This window comes from Bactrocera neohumeralis, unplaced genomic scaffold, assembly GCF_024586455.1.
Source record: "Bactrocera neohumeralis isolate Rockhampton unplaced genomic scaffold, APGP_CSIRO_Bneo_wtdbg2-racon-allhic-juicebox.fasta_v2 cluster10, whole genome shotgun sequence".
Lineage (NCBI taxonomy): Eukaryota > Metazoa > Arthropoda > Insecta > Diptera > Tephritidae > Bactrocera > Bactrocera neohumeralis.
This window is the reverse complement of record NW_026089623.1, coordinates 19,216,283-19,236,192: the sequence shown is the minus strand read 5'-3', so window position 1 is coordinate 19,236,192 and position 19,910 is coordinate 19,216,283. Positions and strand designations below refer to the sequence as shown.

General features: G+C 35.3%; 1 protein-coding gene across 3 annotated transcripts in view; it reads right to left on the bottom strand.

Annotated features, from left to right (window-relative positions):
* The window catches only part of LOC126765197 (protein diaphanous), a 284,726-nt gene that overhangs the window by 119,559 nt on the left and 145,257 nt on the right, over window positions 1–19,910 (bottom strand). For all 3 annotated transcript variants that reach the window (XM_050482803.1, XM_050482800.1, XM_050482802.1), the window contains exon 2: window positions 15,127–15,445. In XM_050482803.1, the coding sequence (XP_050338760.1) occupies window positions 15,127–15,433 (307 nt within the window). In that variant the 5' untranslated portion in view covers window positions 15,434–15,445. The remainder of the gene's footprint in view (window positions 1–15,126; window positions 15,446–19,910) is intronic.

Genomic DNA, 19,910 nt, shown 5'->3' with positions numbered 1-19,910 from the left:
TTAAGGATTACATCTAAGTATTCAGGTATTTCCATATATACTGCTTCATCTAGGTCACCGTTCAAATAAGCGGTCATAACATCCATTTGATGTATTTGAAGATTCTTTTGGGTTGCAATTGCAGCCATCATTCTGATCGATGTCAATCTCGTAACTGGGGAATAAGTGATATTGAAATCCTCCCCTGGACGTTGCGAGCACCCTTTTGCTACCAGGCGTGCTTTTTTAACATTACCTTCTTTTGTACGAAACACAAAACAATTCCCAATAACTTTTCGTCCTACGGGTCAATCTACTATGCCCATGTTTTGTTTGAAATTTGAGCCATATATTCGTATTTAACGGCACGCAGCCACATATTACATTCTTCACTGTTTATAGCTTCTTGAAAAGTAGTTGGATCATTTACTAGTGATATATTTGCATATTCGCATTCTTCAAAATCTACACTAGATTCAGATTCATTATCAGTTCTCTTCGTTGAGACTTCTTGAAATGACTTTTTGGGTCGCCCACGGGTTCCACTTCGAATTAACTTTGGTCTACCTTTGCCCCTTTTCGGAACGATTGATTCAGTATTTATGTTTTCATTTTCATTTTCGCTTGAAGACGCCTCAGATTCAACTATACTTTCGTCTTTTCGTATATCGAAATCTATCTCCACAGATCCGTCTTCAGAGTATTTATTATCATTTCTACCAAATGTTTCATCTAAAAATTTCACATCACAATCCTCTTCTTTTGAGGAGACCACAATCGATAAGTTTTAGCTTCATTGGAATAACCTACTAGTATACATTCTTCAGACCTGGAATCAAATATGCCATTGGACTTATCTTTTATTAAAACGTAACATTTTAAACCAAATGGTCTGAAGTGAATGACTGTGGGAGTTTTACCTGACCACAACTTGATTGGCACTTCATCTTCTAGGACTTTTGTGGGACACCTATTTCGAATATAGTTCGCTGTGTTTACAGCCTCTGCCCAAAATATCGTTTTTAATCTTGCTTGTGTTAACATGCATCTAGACATTTCTAAAAGAGTTCTATTTATTCTTTCAGCTATGCCATTTTGCTGTGGTGTATAAGGAGCGGTCAAACGCCGCTTAATTCCACATTCATTTAAATAGTTTTGAAATTCGCTACTCATATACTCCAACCCATTGTCTGTCTGTAGTTTTTTAACTTTCTTCCCTGTATTCGTTTCAGCCATATTCTTTAATATTTTAAATTTTTCTAAAACTTCTGACTTATTTTTCATGAAATAAACCTCGGAATATCTCGAAAAATCGTCAGTGAATGTCACGAAGTACTTCGCTCTTGAATGTGAGCAAACCTTCATTGGACCGCAAACGTCGCTGTGTACAATTTCTAGTAACTCGGTTGTACGTTGGTCCCTCTGCTTTGAAAATCTTTCTCGTGTTTGTTTTTCGCTTAAACAGATTTCGCAAGTTTGCAGTTTTTCATTTGTATGAAAATTTATACCGTGTACCATACCAATTGCGCGTTTTAAATCATTTTCGTTTAGATGGCCCATTCGTACGTGCCATGTATTTATGCTATTTGGCTTCATTTGCGAAAACCTCGCAGATTGTTCAAAACCTTTAACATAGTACAAATCACCGATTCTTATCGCTATCAGAATAGTTTCCCCATTCTTTGAAATGACAGCTTCATTTCGCCGAAAAATTACTTCGTACCCCTTATTCGTAATTTTCGAAACGGAGAGTAAATTCGTTCTTAAATCTTTAACATACAATACATTTTCGAAATTAATTCGCTCTTCGCTATTATTTTCGTTGATAATAACTTTAACGTTACCTATACCCGTGATTTAAGCCCGTGATTTAAGCCGTGTTGTTGTTTGCTAAGCTGAGAGTCTTGCTAATCTCTCTAAAGTTATTGAATTCGCTCTTTTTCGCACTCATATGTGATGAACAGCCGCTGTCTAAGCACCAATATTCGCCGGCGTTTGTTATTGTACATGCTGATTCGAATAACATGGATTTTTCGAAGTTCTCCTTTTTCGTTCCTGTAGTTGTGTTGTAGTTTTTACCTTTTGTTTTGATGGACAATTTGGCGATATGTGACCAACTTCGCCGCACTTGTAGCAAGTTCGTTTATCTTGCTTTTCTTTTGTTGACTTTTTGTTGTGTTTTTTAGCGTTGTTTTGTTGTGATACATCATTTGTGTATCTGATGTTTGTTCTTAGTTGAGCAACTAACACGTTATGCTCTGCTGCTGCTTCTTTTGCTTCCCTAGATTGCTTGGGGAGTTCATCTCGAGTTTCTAGCGCACATCGGAACGTCTCAAACTATTCTGGTAAACTATAAAGAAGCAATATAGTTAATAAATCATCCCCAACAGTAACATTTATTTCCTTCAATTTGTTGACAGCATGGAAAAATTCGTTTAGATGTTCGCGAACGTTATTGCCCTCCTTCATGCGGGCGAGTGCAATGCGTTTCAGTAGGGTGGCTTTTCGCGCAGGACCCTTTGACTGGAACGTAGACTCTAACTTTTTCCACATTTCGTGTGAAGTTACGCATTCAGTTATCAGACCCAATTCTGATGGTGTAATTGAAAGCATTATATCCGCACAGGCCTTCTGATCGTAATGTATCCACTTCGCTGCGTTATTGTCGTTTGGACAAGGTATAGCTCAAGATGCGTAGCTCCATAAGTCAGCTTTCACAAGAATTGCACGCATGTGCAACTTCCATGTATCGTAGTTATTTGCGTTTAGCGGATCAATCCTAACAGTTGAGCTCGCCATTTATATTACTATCACCATATATAACTCAGTTGATGATGTATGAAACTTTTTAGTCAATGCAGCCAATAAAATATAACTTTAATTTAAAAATCTATGGGCTGGGCCCATAACCTATTGTTTTACATGCGTTTATTTCAATCAGTTTAACGGAAGTGAGTCATATTATATACAGATACTACAGTACTTGTCCAATAAATTACGAACGAAAACAAAAATTTAATATTTTTAATATAATTTAATAATATTGAATATGATTCAATACAAAAATATGATAATTTAAGTTTAGCATATAAAAAATAATTTTTTTTTTAAATACGCCAAATATTTATGTTTTTATTAATGATTAAAGTTAGAACTCCGGATAATTTTTTTGTTCGTTCGTAATTTATTGGACAGGTACTGTACATGACAGCTTAACTTAAGTTACAGTGCTATGGATTCTTCGCAGGGTTGCAATTAAATTGCTTCGTTCTCTCCAACATAAACAGATTCTTCCTCAAAAATAATACAATTGCTAAGTATTTGGAATAGTAGAAAAGAAGTGCAACCAAATATGCAGTGAAATAAATTACAACTGGCTTAGTATTCAGTCATTGAGTATGTATTATACCACGTGCATCCCAAAATACTGGTGTCATAACCTTTCCAGCCGCCTTTTTCGTCTTTCCGCGCCTGAGTCCACTAGAATGACTGTCAATTGGACTCCAGTGGGAAATGATGGAGCTATGTTTTTATCACCGACGCAAAAATTTGGCTTTATTCCGATTAGAGAGCACTCAAACACTTGTCAGAATCAGTTATTCGTTGTTTTTGTTGGATTATGAACTTGCGAGGCACCCACTTTGCACAGAGCTTTCGCCTCTTTAAGCTTAGCAAATATCTTTTCATCGGTGGATTTCCTTGAGCCAAAATTCAACAGTATTTTCCTTCAAAAAGCAATGATTTGTTAACGCACGAAATGCTCTATGATCCATTTTTTTTGTAAACTAACACAAGTTGCTTCACAGAAATGCTATATCTCATTAACTAATAATTATAATCCAAATAATAGAAAAACAAGAAAAAACGTTAACTTCGGTTGCACCGAAGCTAAATACCCTTCACAGGTGCATTTCTGTTAGTAACTATGTGTTCAGTTTGTATGGAAGCTATATGCTATAGTAATCCGTTCTAAACAAGTTTTTTAGAGATTACATTGTTGCCTTAAAAAATAACATATATCAAATTTCGTGAATATATCTTGTCAAATGTGAAAGTTGTCCATACAAGAACTTGATTCCGATCGTTCAGTTTGTATGGCAGCTATATGCTATAGTTAACCGATCGAAACAGTTTCTTCGGAGATTACATTGTTGCCTTAGAAAATAACATATATCAAATTTCGTGAATATATCTTGTCAAATGTGAAAGTTGTCCATACAAGAACTTGATTCCGATCGTTCAGTTTGTATGGCAGCTATATGCTATAGTTAACCGATCTGAACAATTTCTTCGGAAATTACATTATTGCCTTAGAAAATAACATATACCAAATTTCGTGAATATATCTTGTCAAATGTGAAAGTTTTTCATACAAGAACTTGATTCCGATCGTTCAGTTTATATGGCAGCTATATGCTATAGTTAACCGATCTGAACAATTTCTTCAAATATTACTATTTTGCATTAGAAAATAACATATACCAAATTTCGTGAATATATCTTGCCAAATGTGACAGTTTTTCATACAAGCATTTGATTCCGATCGTTCAGTTTGTATGGCAGCTATATGTTATAGTGGTCCGATATCGGCCGTTCCAACAAATGAGCAGCTTCTTGAGGAGAAAATGACGTTTGCAAAATTTTCTAAACGATATCTTAAAAACTGAGAGACTAGTTCGTATATATACAGACAGACAGACTCGACATACTGATCATTTATATACATATATACTTTATAGGGTCTCCGACGATTCCTTCTGGGTGTTACAAACTTCGTGACAAACTTAATATACCCTGTTCAGGGTATAAATATAGATGGTAGTAGTAGTATTATCTACGTATCAGCCACAGTGAAGCGTGGACGGGTCCTCTAGTATACTATATATGTATATACTTTTTCTAATATAATGCATTAGTTGCAAATGCTATGGCCACCACTGTAAATAGTGGGATATGTTATTAACTATATAGAGCATTTATTTTTGAAATGCGATTAGAAATAACGTCACCGATAGGGGAGAACCCTGTGGTATTCCATTTTCTAATTTTTTAAGTTTGACTTATATCCGTTTACGTTGACCGCTGATCGAGTTGATTGAGTATAGAGTGGACATCTATACGATCCAACGTTTTTGTAAAATGAACACTTATAACAGAACAGTTTTCGTTTTGATACTACTTGATACTTGTTTGCTTAAACATGATAAAAGCAGGATAGGACGGTAATTTTGGTAGTCACCTTTCTTATTCATACTTTTTGGAATACAAATGACGTTAGATTTTTTCCCAGAAGGTGGGGAAACACACCAGTTTTGACAATTAAATTGTATAAATTAATTAAACGACTTATTAGCACCAGAGGTGCGTTTTTAATCATTGCATAGGTGATTCTGTCCGGTGTAGGATAATTCTCTTTTGTATTTTGAAGGTTATTTTCTAGTTCAAACAGTGTAAATTCTTCTTCAAGATTACTAGCAGACTTTGAAATTTTATTCACCTTGTATACCGATTTGAGGACATGAGGACATGACAGGGGGAGCCTGCTTTAGAGGCTTAAAAATCGATTTTTTGAGGTTTTTTTGGGAGGGAAAGAACTAATTGATTAAAGCGAAATTTCTAGGGTTCATAGTTATATATTTAAACATCATCCGAAAATTTTTTGGATACGAATTCTTTGATATTCTGGCTTAGGGAAGCAATTGTTCGATGCATTTCGCATGTGCATTTGCCGGACGGCGGGCAGTATGCAGGTTGCAATTTCTATCGGAAGCAAAAAAGAGATTCAAATTTGTTAATAACTTATGTTCAAGGTAAACTAGGAAAATTTCAAAAACAATTGTAAACTTCTAAAAAAATTTTAAAACTTGAAAAAAAGTGGCCAAAAAAATGTTACTTTATGTTGTTTAAACATATGTTCAAACTTAACTTTTCTTAGTTTAAATAGAAGATAATTTAATGCCAATGATAATAAACTTTGCCCCAAAAATCGTAAAAATGAAAAACCGAGAAATCGCGCGTCAAAGTCTTCGCTCTCTGCCATACATTTAAGCAAAAACAAAAATCAATTTTTTTGAAGATTCTAAAGCAGTTTCCTCCCTTAAAGAAGATTTACAAAATGTAATAAACGTAACTTAACACCCAAATGCGTCTTTATTCATTCGATATACATATGTATGTTATCTCTTAAAATCTTTCTTTAATTCGGAACTGATTAAAAACTTTAATAGGATTGCTTCCTAATGTATTCATTTGCAAGTTTTGTCACATTAGTAAACAGCTGGTTCGAATATTGGTTTTGCGTATGTTCGAAAAGACAAAAATCCAATCAGATTCTGTGACACCATTGATAATCAGAATTGGTTTGCAATTCTGACAGCTACGCAATTCTGTCTTGGTTTCCACAACACCCCTGTATATTTGCCGTTGTTAAGAATACACAGAATATATTTTGTAGTATACAACTTTCAAACATTATTCCTCTGAAGTTGGTATTGTGAGAGCTCCATATTGCATGTCACCCGTTTATATCGCCCAATATAATATTGTTCGTAAAATTAGTATCAGTATTCAACTCATTGGGAGAAATTTTTATGTTTGATGGTAGGTAAATATTTTGTATTTTAATTTGTAGACTAATTTTCGCTTGGGTAGAAACTATTTGAAATTTGGAATTAGTACCGTTTGCACTGTAGATATGCTGAATATTCGTGCGGATGAGAAATTCAATACCTTGTTTATTATACCCTTTTGGGCATTTGATTGTTATCAGTGTCACATTGATATGCGTTTCTTGCAATGCTATGATATGAGGTTGGAATTCCGCTATCAACACCTCCAAATTATTGTAATTGCTCCAATAGCCTTTGATATTCCACTGAAGAACTTTCATTACAAAAAATGCACGGAGATATGAGTATAGTTATTCAGGATTAGAATCTGTTATTGCATTTTTCTGGTTATTGTAGTGAATTTGAGAAAGAATCCCATTGGTGTCTGTAGCCTTATTATTCTGTTAGACATAATTGTTTTCGGCAAAATTGCTGGTATTGCCAATGAAATTATATTTAATGTTTTTTGTATGACCGACAACATAACATATTCTGCATTGCATAGGTTTAGGAATATAAGGTTTGATTTGAATAGTTTCGAAGCCAATTTTTAAGTCTTTAGGGAGTTGGTATAAGTCTAAAAATAAGATATGCAAAGGAGTATTTACATATCCATTATTTGTTTTTTTTTTTATTTTATTGACTTTGCTTACATTTTGATCCTTAAGGTCAGTTGTTATTTCTTTTTCTGAAAGGTTTGTTAAAGCTGGAGAAAATATCACGCCTTTCACCGTATTAAGTTTTGTATGATATTCACAGTAAAGGGTTGCGAGAATTAATTCACGCTATGAATGCAACAGAGAATTTATGAATTCATCTCATAACTCGAGTTGATCGCCGACGCTGAGTTGGAATTATGTGAATGCAGATACAGAGAAGACATTGTGAGTTGTTGTTTATCGCTAGCAGGTAAACTCAGCTCATTCCTCTCATAAACAAACCCAACTCACACTCATATCATTAACCAGCAGTGAATTCAAAGCGTTAGCGTTCGCTTAGTAGTGGAATAGTGTGTGATCGTCACTTATTGTTATGTGAATTCATTGTTTCTCTCATTCTTTTAACAGAACAGGGTGCACCCATAGCCGTAGACGCTTAACCGAGACAGTTTATTAAATATTTAAATTCGTCATTTGTTTTGTGCATACGAAGATAAAAGGGGGTAAAATAGTTTTGGCATGGCATAATGGATGTAAGTAATTGACCGCGAAATTCAGTGCAATTGTTTTCTAATATTTGCCATGTTGTAATTACACCTGTGTCTCTGTTTTACAAAAATATGTAACATTAGATGAATCTGCATCGTCAACCCAGTCGACGCCTGTACTAAGGCAGCAGCTTAATGAAATTAAGGATAATATAGTGAAAGGCAAATATATGTACAGTGGTTATTGAAGCTAGAAAAGCAAGGTTTGGGAAATTTTTGGCAAGGTTGAAAATAGTGGCAGTTTGGTAAGAGATGTTGTTGCATGCAAAAATTGTAACAGCGTTTTGAAATTTATGAATAGCACGTCTAACCTTGTGAAACATAAATGCTATAAAAATTTAAAAAACCGTTCGGATAACTCAAAGATATTAGTGGACAACGACACAAAAAAATGTTGCTGATACGTTCACTGAATGGGTCACTAAAAATTGCAGACCATTCAAGATGATCGAAGATGCAGGACTGAAAAAATATACGGACCTAATGCTTTCAATTGGAGCTAAGTATGAGTCGAACGTATATACTGATCAGCTATTACCTCATCCAACAACGATATCCAGAAACATAGACAATCTATACAATATAGCCCACGATTCCTTAAAATTAGAACTAAGTGAACTTAATACCTTTGGACTTACCTCAGATTTATGGACCGATAATTATTTAAAACAATCGTTTTTGTCTATAACTATTCACTATACAAAAAGCGGAAAAATTGGAATGAAGCTTATTGCCTTTCGATCAAGGGATTTTGAATCTTGTAGCAGTAAGTATTTGTTGAAACGGTATATATTTGCAGATATGTATGTGCACGTACTATATGTGGTATCAAGTACAACAATTTGTTGTAATTTCAAGAAATGTTTACCACAATTGCACACTAATATTTCAGTGCTCGCAGCTGTACATACGTATTTTCAAATCAAACTTGATATCTCGTAGAAGCACCGACTAATAAATTGTTACAGTTTACAAATGAAGAAAAAAATTATATATAATTATATTGATTTTTGAGCAAGATCAAAACAATAACGAAAGTAGTCAATTAAATTCTCTCTGAAATAATAAGGAACAACTTTTCTCAGGATTTCTTCAGCCTTCAAATCCAACAAATAATCTTGATCGAGTTCAAAATGAATTACTATTATACGAAAATGTTAACGAAGTAATGCACGACAATTTTGACGTTTTATAATGGTGGGAATCAAATAAACTTAAATTTCCGTTACTTTTTAAATTAGTAGTGCCTCGTCTGAGAGAATATTTTCAAATGCCAAAAATTTACTTTCTGAAAAGCGTTGTGCTATTGGGTCTAACCCTGTTACTGTAGGAAAAACCATGTTTTTACATACGAATACGTAAATTAATTAATTATTTCTAGAGTTTAAACTAATAAGAAACACATGTGCAACATTGAAAACGAATTTGATAATTATCTTTTCTAAATTTCTGAAGTCATTAATTCTTTAAATAAATTATTTTTAAGTTCAAAAAGACTGGTGAATGTTTTACAAATTTTTTTTAAATAAATGAATTATGCATATATTGTATATTTTTGTTAGATAAATGAATTGCTTCTTTTTTGTTTAAGCTTTTAATAGCGCAATTTTTTATTTTTAATTTATATGAGACTGAAGGGCTTTACATTTTATTTTTTAGTACAAGAATTATGTGTATATTTTTTTGTTGCACGAGTATAAGTGAATTTCTTTTTTATTTTATAGTTTAGAATACATAAAAATAAAAAATACATATGTATCCATGTATGGTATTTGATGCTTTTCATTATAATTTCATTTCATGATATGTATAAGTTTCTCGTTAGTCGATATAAAGAGACTCGTACGTCGCACGTACATATGTTTTTTGGTTTTCCCTAATGTTTTTTTTACGATTTATCGACAGCTTATTAGCATAATACATAGGTATATTTACACATGAGTTAATTGGACTGGAAATGAACGCGAATGTAACTAATAAAAATGTGATACTTTGGAACTAAAAGTTGCATGTATTTTGGGATTTAAAAAGAGTTTTTTTTTCAATTGTTCCAAAGGACAGGTTTTAGTTCTAAAATATTTTTATTTTTTATAATATTTTGTTGAATCTATTAATCCCTAAATAAACTTCATGAAAAATTGCAATAAAATTGAATATTGGAAACATTTTTTTTATCCACATTCGCTATTTACATACTTCTTTCTAGTCGTGCAACTAGAATAACTCGAGTTAACAGTTGTTAATTCACACGAACATCATTCACTCAGCCAACATCCTTCTTGCACAGAATTAATTCACACCAACACAATGAAATGCTTTGGTAGACCAATTCTACAGAGAGTGGATCGTTACTTGTGAGAGTGCTATGAGTTGAGCGAACTCGTTGTTGTTCTCACTAATGAGACTCGGTCCTTATTTTACCCAAACATTAGAATTAATTTTTACGTTGTGTGAGTGAGTGCAAGTTGAAATTTTTGGACAGTGACTCAAAGTTTGTTTTTTGCGTATTCATGCAGCCCTTTAATTCACAGATAATTTCGCATATATTAGTTTCTATTAAAATGTCGGCGTTTTTTTGCGGTTGACGAGAACGAGTTATCATCACGTGTAAATTTTGTTAGTTTTCTATTCTTCTCACTAATGATAAAATTTAGCCCTTTTGTTATGAGAAAAATATTTTATGTGTTTAGCGGCTTTTTGTACTTTTGTTTGTATTCTTGATGGTTAAAATTTTCTGGGAGTCAATGTTTTTATTATTATAGAGATTTTCCGTAATTGAGGTTAGGGCAGAAAAAATTGTTGGTTTGTTTAAGCTTAAGTCTTTTTTATTGAGTTTTTCTTTTATTTTTTGGGTGGGGGATCCCATAATAGCCTCCACCAGTAGGAGGGCCTTCGGCGTTTGGAAAAAAAATTTCTTAACAAATTTATAGATTTTCAATTTAAGTTTTTCACAGAATTATAAATTTTTTCAAAATTTTTATAAGCTTGGGAAAAAAAATAATGATATCGTTTTCAATGCTTGCTTTTTTTTAATTCCATTTATGTAAAAACTTTGTTGCATAATATCAAATGCAATCATACGTACTTTTAAAAAAGAGAAAAGGCAAACATTGTCCAGTTTTAGAGTTAACAGTAATTTTAAAAGTGAACGACATAGATCCAATCGTATTCAGTTTGCAAAACGCCACACTAGTTAGGGCAAAGCTGAAAATTAAAAAAAAAGCTTTGACATGCTATGAGCTGAATGTAAAATTAATATGATAGGAAATGATGGTTGGACGTGAGAGACGATAAATGTACGTCCGCTTCACGACTAAGTCCTTCAAACCCCGTAGGTGAAATATACTGATTTGAAGGTGTTTCTCATAGTGTGGTGTAGGACCTATTTTTTGAATATAGGATAACACGGACTGCCATATGCGTCTTCCATATCTTCAATTTGGCAATTCCAACAAGACGGGGTCCAGAAACATTCTTCGAGTCTTGCAAGTCCAATCGTAAACTTATGAAAAATCAATAAGGAGCTCTAAGAGAAGCTTCAATAGGTTTGATATTCTGTTCCACAGAGCACGTGCCGTAGTCTATAAGATGTGCCTATAAGATGTATATTTGTATTATGCAATAAAGGGGACACTACAAAGTACCAACAATTTTTTCTATTAACTCCCTTAAAAAATATTTTTTTTATGTAAGATATTTTTATTACATTTTTTGGTCCTCGGAATTTTTTATTTGATCATTGTTTTTGCAATATTTATGATTTTTTTTTGTTTTTACAATATTTGGACTGTTGACAATAACATTTGATATAGAGTGAAAATAAAATATTCATTTTTAGTTAAATTTAAATTAGATTTATAATTTTTAGAACAGAAAATTTGTACTGTGAATGGAGGATGGAGTCATGTGTATAAGTTCACGCAGAAACGATTCTTTTACATATGACTCAAGCAGCTCACGACTTCCGGTCTTTGACCAAGTATCCTCTGGGTAGCCTAAGAACATCCGTTTGAAGGCGAGTTAAAGTGACAAGGCGAAACATCTCCTACATAGGGTTGTGCGTTGGGTTTGGGACCCGCCACGTAAAAAACACCCCAATGAAAAAGCAACAACAGCCTCGGATGAGAGACCCCCCTTTTGATGACGACCATGGCAAACGAAATAAGGACTACGAATTGAGGGCATGCACCTGGAATGTCCGGTCCCTTAATTGGGAAGGTGCCGCTGCCCAGCTGGTTGATGTCCTCGTAAAAATAAAGGCTGACATCACCGCCGTCCAAGAAATGCGATGAACGGGGCAAGGACAGTGACGAGTAGGTTCTTGTGGCATTTACTACAGTGGCCATATAAAGGAGCCCAAGTTTGGTGTAGGACTCGTGGTGGGAGAGAGACTCCGTCGCCGAGTACTATCATTCAATGCGGTGAATGAACGTCTAGCCACAATCCGCATCAAAGCGAGGTTCTTCAACATATCGCGGATTTGCGCCCACGCCCCGACGGAAGAGAAGGACGATGTGACCAAAGATGCCTTTTATGAGTGCTTGGAGCGCACTTATGAGGGCTGCCCCAGCCAAGATGTCAAAATCGTGCTTGGCGACTTTAACGCCAGGGTGGGCAAAGAAGGTATCTTTGGCACTACGGTCGGTAAATTCAGCCTCCACAACGAAACATCCCCAAATGGGTTGAGGCTGATCGACTTCGCCGGGGCCCGAAATATGGCTATCTGTAGTACTAGATTCCGGCATAAGAAGAATCATCAGCTACCTGGCTGTCTTCGGATCGAAAAACTACCAACCAGATCGATCATGTTGTGATAGACGGAAGACACGTCTCCAGTGTTTTAGATGTGCGTGCGCTCCGAGGTCCTAACATCGACTCGGACCACTATCTTGTTGCAGCTAAGATTCGCACCCGCCTCTGTGCAGCAAAAAACGCACGCCAACAAACACAAGAAAGGTTCGACGTCTAGAAGCTGCAATCGCAACAGACAGCCGAACGATTTTCTACTCGGCTTGCACTCCTGCTCTCTGAGAGCACTCGTCAACAACTCGGTATAAGGGAACTGTGGGACGACTTTTCAAACTCCTTACGTACAGCTGCAACCGAAATCATTGGTTTTCGGAAAGTGCAAAAGAACAGCTGGTACGACGAGGAGTGCCGTGTCGCAGCGGAGAGAAAACAGACTGCCTCGCAACGTTACAATAGACCACAACGCGTGCGGGATGGGATAGATACCTAGAGTTGAAGAGGGAAGCGAGACGCATTTGCAGACAGAAGAAGAAAGAGGCCAAAATGCGTGAGTACGGAGAGCTTGATAAGCTGGCCGACAGGGGTAATGCTCGAAAATTCTACGAAAAAAATGCGGCGGCTTACAGAAGGTTTCAAGACCGGAGCATACTCTTGTAGAACCCCCAAAGGTGATCTAGTTACCGATGCCCAGATCATACTTAGATTATGGAGGGAACACTTCTCCAGCCTGCTGAATGGCAGTGAACGCCCAACACCAGGAGAAGGATGACGATGGAGCAGACGTTCCATTACCCGACCATGGAGAAGTTCGAATAGCAATTGCACACCTGAAGAACAACAAAGCGGCAGGGGCCGACGGATTGCCGTCCGAGCTATTCAAAGACGGCGGCGAAGAACTGATAAGGAGCATGCATCAGCTTCTTTGTAAAATATGGTCGGACGAAAGCATGCCCAACGATTGGAATTTAAGTGTGCTATGCCCAATCCATAAAAAAGGAGATCCCACAATCTGCACCAACTACCGTGGAATTAGCCTCCTCAACATCGCATATAAGGTTCTATCGAGCGTATTGTGTGAAAAATTAAAGCCCACCGTCAATAAACTGATTGAACCTATCAGTGTGGCCTTAGACCTGGCAAATCAACAACCGATCAGATATTCACCATGCACCAAATCTTGGAAAAGACCCGTGAAAGGAGAATCGACACACACCACCTCTTCGTCGATTTCAAAGCTGCTTTCGACAGCACGAAAAGGAGCTGTCTTTATGCCGCGATGTCTGAATTTGGTATCCCCGCAAAACTAATACGGCTGTGTAAGCTGACGTTGAGCAACACCAAAATCTCCGTCAGAATCGGGAAGGACTCTCCGCGCCGTTCGATACCAAACGAGGTTTCAGACAAGGCGATTCCCTATGGTGCGACTTTTTCAACCTGCTTCTGGAGAAAATATTTCGAGCTGCAGAACTAAATACAGAAGGTACCATATTTTATAAGAGTGTACAACTCCCGGCGTATGCCGATGATATTGATATCATCGGCCTCAACACCCGCGCCGTTAGTTCTGCTTTCTCCAGGCTGGACAAGGAAGCAAAATAAATGGGTGTGGCAGTGAACGAGAGCAAGACGAAATATCTCCTGTCATCAAACAACCAGTCGTAGCCCCCGCGACTTGGCACTGACGTCACTGTTGACAGTCATAACTTTGAAGTTGTAGATAATTTCGTCTATCTTGGAACCAGCGTAAACACCAACAACAATGTCAGCCTAGAAATCCAACGTAGAATAGCTCTTGCCAACAGGTGTTACATCGGACTGAGTAGGCAATTGAGAAGCAAAGTCCTCTCTCGACAAACAAAAACCAAACTCTATAAGCCACTCATAATTCCCGTCTTGGACGATGTCAACAACTGATGAGTCGACGTTGCGAGTTTTCGAGAGTTCTGCGAAAGATTTATGGTCCTTTGCGCGTTGGCCACGGCGAATATCGCATTCGATGGAACGATGAGCTGTACGAGATTTACGACGACATTGACATAGTTCAGCGAATTAAAAGACAGTGGCTACGCTGGCTAGGTCATGTTGTCCGGATGAACGAAAGCACTCCAGCTCTGAAAGTATTCGACGCAGTACCCGCCGGGGGAAGCAGAGGAGAGGAAGACCTCCACTCCGTTGGAAGGACCAAGTGGAGAAGGACCTGGCTTCGCTTGGAATATCCAATTGGCGCCACGTAGCGAAAAGAAGAAACGACTGGCGCGCGGTTGTTTCGGCTATAATCGCGTAAGCGGTGTCTACGCCAATTAAGAAGAAGAAGATGCTTCTATATTTTTGACCGTAACTGTATATACTAATTTTCAGTACCCTTAATACAAATCTATGTAAATATACATATATACTTTACATTTCCCTTTATAAGAATAGCTTAAAAGAAAATATTTTGTGTAAGCATTTCTATTAATATCCTACCTATTAATTTTTTAAGTTCTCAACAATTTAAGTAGGTACATTTATGTACATATACTAATTTTCCTAATTTAAGCTTGGTACATATAATATAAATCATACCCTTAAGTAAAAACTTACCTTTTAGATGCATAAATACCATTTTGCGCTTTTCGGTAAGAGTTTTCTTTAGAAGTGGTTCACGTTTATCTTTAGGGATATTCATATCTTCCAGAATTTCCAAAAACTTCAAGTCTATTTCACTGTCATCCATCGTTCGAATATCATTTTCGAGCGCCTGAAGGTCAATACTTTCATTGTTATCAAATATATTTGATTTTATGGGCATAGTTGAATTATTACTGGTGTTTTTTATCTTTTGACGGCTGAACCATCCCTCAAACCAACCATCCGTTGTTCCTGTTCTTACTTTTTCTTGCTTTGACATATTTATTATTAACTAAAAAAAAATTAAATAGAAAAAAATTAAATAACTTGCTTACTTTAAAATATGTATTTTTGATAAGTAGCAATATAATTTTTTAAAATTTCTATAATGCTAACAAAATATGTGGACAAATGTGAAAACAAAAATTATTATTTATAATGCTGCTTTTTGATTTTTGCGTTTTTTGTTCGACTAATTGATATACCCCAGCGAAATAAATATAAAGCAACCACATTTTCTTCAATGAACAAACATAGGACATAATTACATTAAAATTTGTCTTGCAATTTACTATTTATGCTTTTAATTATAAAACAACCACCTAAATATATTTAATTTCTACCCAAATAGTCTCAGAGTACTTCGTGCAGCTGTTGGTGACCAGCAGATTGAGTTGATTCTGAGTTAATTTTTCTACAGGATAGCAGAAATTTATCGGTCGAAGAAGACTAAAGAGTTTTTGCAATTCTAAGGTACTTCCACTGGCCAGCTCTGAGCTCAGATCTAAAGCCAATAGAGAACCTTTAGTCCATGCTAATGGAGTTTTTCGCCATGGTCGCCAGTTTAATATATAAAAGAATTAAGGGGTTACATACCCAGTGAAAGGAAAAACATTGATACCACCTACATTCATTCGCTGATAAACTCCATGCCACGATATCTAGAAGCAGTTATGAACAATAATGGCGCACATCTCTTTAAGGGGTCTATATGGTAATCTAGCCTGTTTTTTTCTGAAATTTTTTTTATTAGAAATTTTTATCCTACCATAGAACTTTTTTCACATATCATGAGGTATATCGTGGAGTGTATAAACAAATTGTTTCGGAATTTTTTGACGACATCTGTCGGTGAATGAGAAGCGTTTTTTCACTGGCCGACACGATTTCTCATGTTTGAATCATCTCAAACACAAAAACCCAATTTATTCTTAAAAAGTACGTGAATGATTATCGTCCCTACTAGAATTATGAAAGAATGTTGGTAAATAAAAAAAGTAATTCACGTTTCACGTTTCACGGAAGAAAATATTTATTTAACAAATCAGCATCGTCTTTATTTTTGACTTCTGAAGACGACCGACTTCTGATCGTCACAGAGGTCCTCACGACCTTCTTGGAATCGCTTAAACCACTCATGCACATTACTACGGGAAAGGCACGGATCACCATAAACTTTTTTCATCATTTGAAATGTTTCAGTAAACGTTTTCCCAAATTTAAAACAAAATGTAATATTTGTTCTTTGCATTTTACGACTGATGACCAAAAGCGTGGAACGAAAAAGTTGGCTGGAAAGGTTATGACATATATATATATAATACATACTCAACGACTGATTGCTGAGCCAGTTATAATCTATTTCACTGCATATTTGGTTGCAGATCTTTTCTACTATTCCAAATAATTAGCAATTGTATTATTTTCGAGGAAGAATCTGTTTAAAATTGTACGCATATATTCAAATGATTCCTACAAACATGAATTTTTGAACAAATGCTTATGATTTGAAAGACATTTTTTTGTATTAATGAGTTATATTAAATTTTGACATAAAGAGATAAAAGGTATCCTATGTTTTTACTCTGGTTCTAAGCTACCTCCCCATCAATTTTCAGCCAAATCGGTTCAGCCGTTCTTGAGTTATAAATGGTGTAACTAACACAACTTTCTTTTATATATATAGATGTACTAAGTATTTTACACATTGAAGCGATCTACAGAAACTCCGCGATGGTATATGTCTATCTTTTATAGATATCCCACAATAACATTTTTTTTGTCATTTACTTTTTAAGACAAATAATGGCTAATTTTCGAAGCAATTTTAACCAATACAACATTAATACGTATTTAATGAAATACCTTAAATACATTGTTGATTTAATATAGATCTGTATGGCCCCTTACTGCATATGATATAATGAATATTTTCGAAGATATTACAGATTTAAAAATTGCGAAACGTTGGTAAAGGGCGGCCGGGGCGGCGGGAACGTGTCTATAATTAGCGCGTCGAAGGCCGCGGTTCTCCCTATAACACTTTGAATATAGCAGCGACCGGACACGTTTATTAACGCAGCCCTCTAACGAGGAATATTTAAACGGAAACAATTAAGTATATCCTCACCTAAAATGCAAAATAATGTATCATCAAAAAATTCAAAATGAGTATCTTATTGATTACGATTCACTACTTCAAATCACATTTGTCTAACATTTTCAGCTTCTGCGCTCAAATATGAATCAGTTTTAACCAATATTAACATTTTTTCACTCTTGTTCCATTTTATTTCGTATTTCATTCACACCACTGTAAATTTTCAAAAATGTTGTTACGTTATTTTGCATTTTAGGTGACGATACGAGTGCAATTTCAAACTGATCCTTCTTCAAAAATAATACAACTGCTAAATATTTGGAATAGTAAAATGGAACTGCAACCAGACAGCAGTGCAATGGATTATAACTGGCGAAGTAATCAGTCGATGAATGCCAGCCGATTTTTTCGTCCTTTCACGCTTGAGGACCGGTTCATCATGTGCAGTCCACTAGAATGACTGTCGATTGGACACTCAGTATGACATAATGGATGGAGGACCCGCCCAGACTTTACTGTGGCTGACACATAGATAATACTACTACTACCATCTCTATGATTTCTATTTGTTAGATTATAACTATTAGTTCAGAAAAATGGATCATAAAGCATTTCGTGTGTTAATAAAGCATTGCTTTTTGGGGGAAAATACTGTTGCATTTAAGCTCTGCACCAGCGAAATCAACCGTTGAAAAGAGGTTGGCTAAAAAGAAGCGAAATGAGCACCGAGGAAATGACGGCCCAAAGACGCGAAAGCTATGTGCCAAGTGGGTGCCTCGATAGTTCACAATCTAACAAAAGCAACGAATTGCGAAGGGTTTGAGTGTTCTTTAAGGCAAAATTCCGATTTCTCTAGCACCGCGATCTGAAGGTACCGTTTGAAAGAGGAAGTCCTCCTGATTAAAAAATATATACGGTTATAGGTACCGCAAAGTTTACGAGATATTCGAATTTGAAGTTAAAAAATTCCCAAAATTCGAACATTTCAACAATCCATTTCACTACATTTAACACACTTTAATCACATTTTTCACTTCAAATTCATTTAATTAAACTGTAAACCTTTAAACAAATTCACAATTTACACTTTTTGCACGTTTTATAAACAAGAAATTTATATTTTAAAAATTACTTTTTACATTCGTAGTGAGCATCATTTATGTGCTAGCAATTATGAGGAAATGGAGTGCTGCCATATGATAATAAGCTAATATGAGCAATTTGTTCTCTTTCTTCTCTTTTTCGCTATAATTCTTCTTTCTTTCTTTAGCAATCTACTTCTAATAAAAATAAGGGTGTATAAATTATATTTAAAATTAAAATGAACATAAACAATCTTTCCATGCATATGGATATTTTCGTAAGAACTAAGTAATATTAAATAATAATACAGTGGTACCTCGATTCTTCTAACTAAAAAATATTTTACATTATGTACTCAGTACTTGCGACATCCAAACAATTTGACCGCGATACTTGCGACAAAACCTTGTTGATTTTGGTAACGGTTCTTTAGTTTGAATGCATTTCTGATAAGTTCTGTTTTTTTCGATCATGAAATCTTATAACTCTTACGCATATGCGTTTCGGGAGATTTGAATCACTTTAAACTGACGTTTTGTGTAGCGCGGTTTCATAATGGAAAGGAAAAAATTTACTAACAATAAAAGAGAAAGTTGACATTTTAAAGAAACTAAGTGCAAGATATTCTGTAGTTTTCAAGTTCAAGTTAATGCAACAAAACCCACTAAAATAAACCCCTATCCCATTCATCTCTAGTAGACACATATGTGATGTAAGTCGACACCACATTCATCCATAGGATCCAGCCAACCGCCTATCATAACAAATAGAATTAACATAAACAAAGAATATTTAAAATCAACAATAGCCAATTTGCAAAGTCATCATAAAATCTATTGGAATACAATTACAAGAAGAACTTGATCACGCAACAAGAAATGCCACAGCCATCCTTTTTGCATGATCAGCATTATAATACTATAAGAACTAAAATTTAGAGATAAATAGGGCAGTTATGAGTTATAAGTTATAAGCGATAGTTATAAGTTACTTTTAAAAAAAACCAATAAAGAAAATAAAAAATTAATTGGCGCCCGAGCAGGGACCCGCACAAAAATATCCTTCATCAAGTGTGGTTCGACTCCACTAAAAGGACACGGATGTCCATATAGGAAGTGTGGGTCCATAAATAAAAAAAATAATATAAACCTCCAAATTTCCATAAGGTTACCCGAATCAACAAAGGTAACGGAAACAAACCTATAAATCGAATATCCCATAAAAGGGAGAAAAAAGTGTAAAAAAAATTAATCAAGTATCCCAGAAAAGGAAAGGGAGAAAAGAAAAATACAAC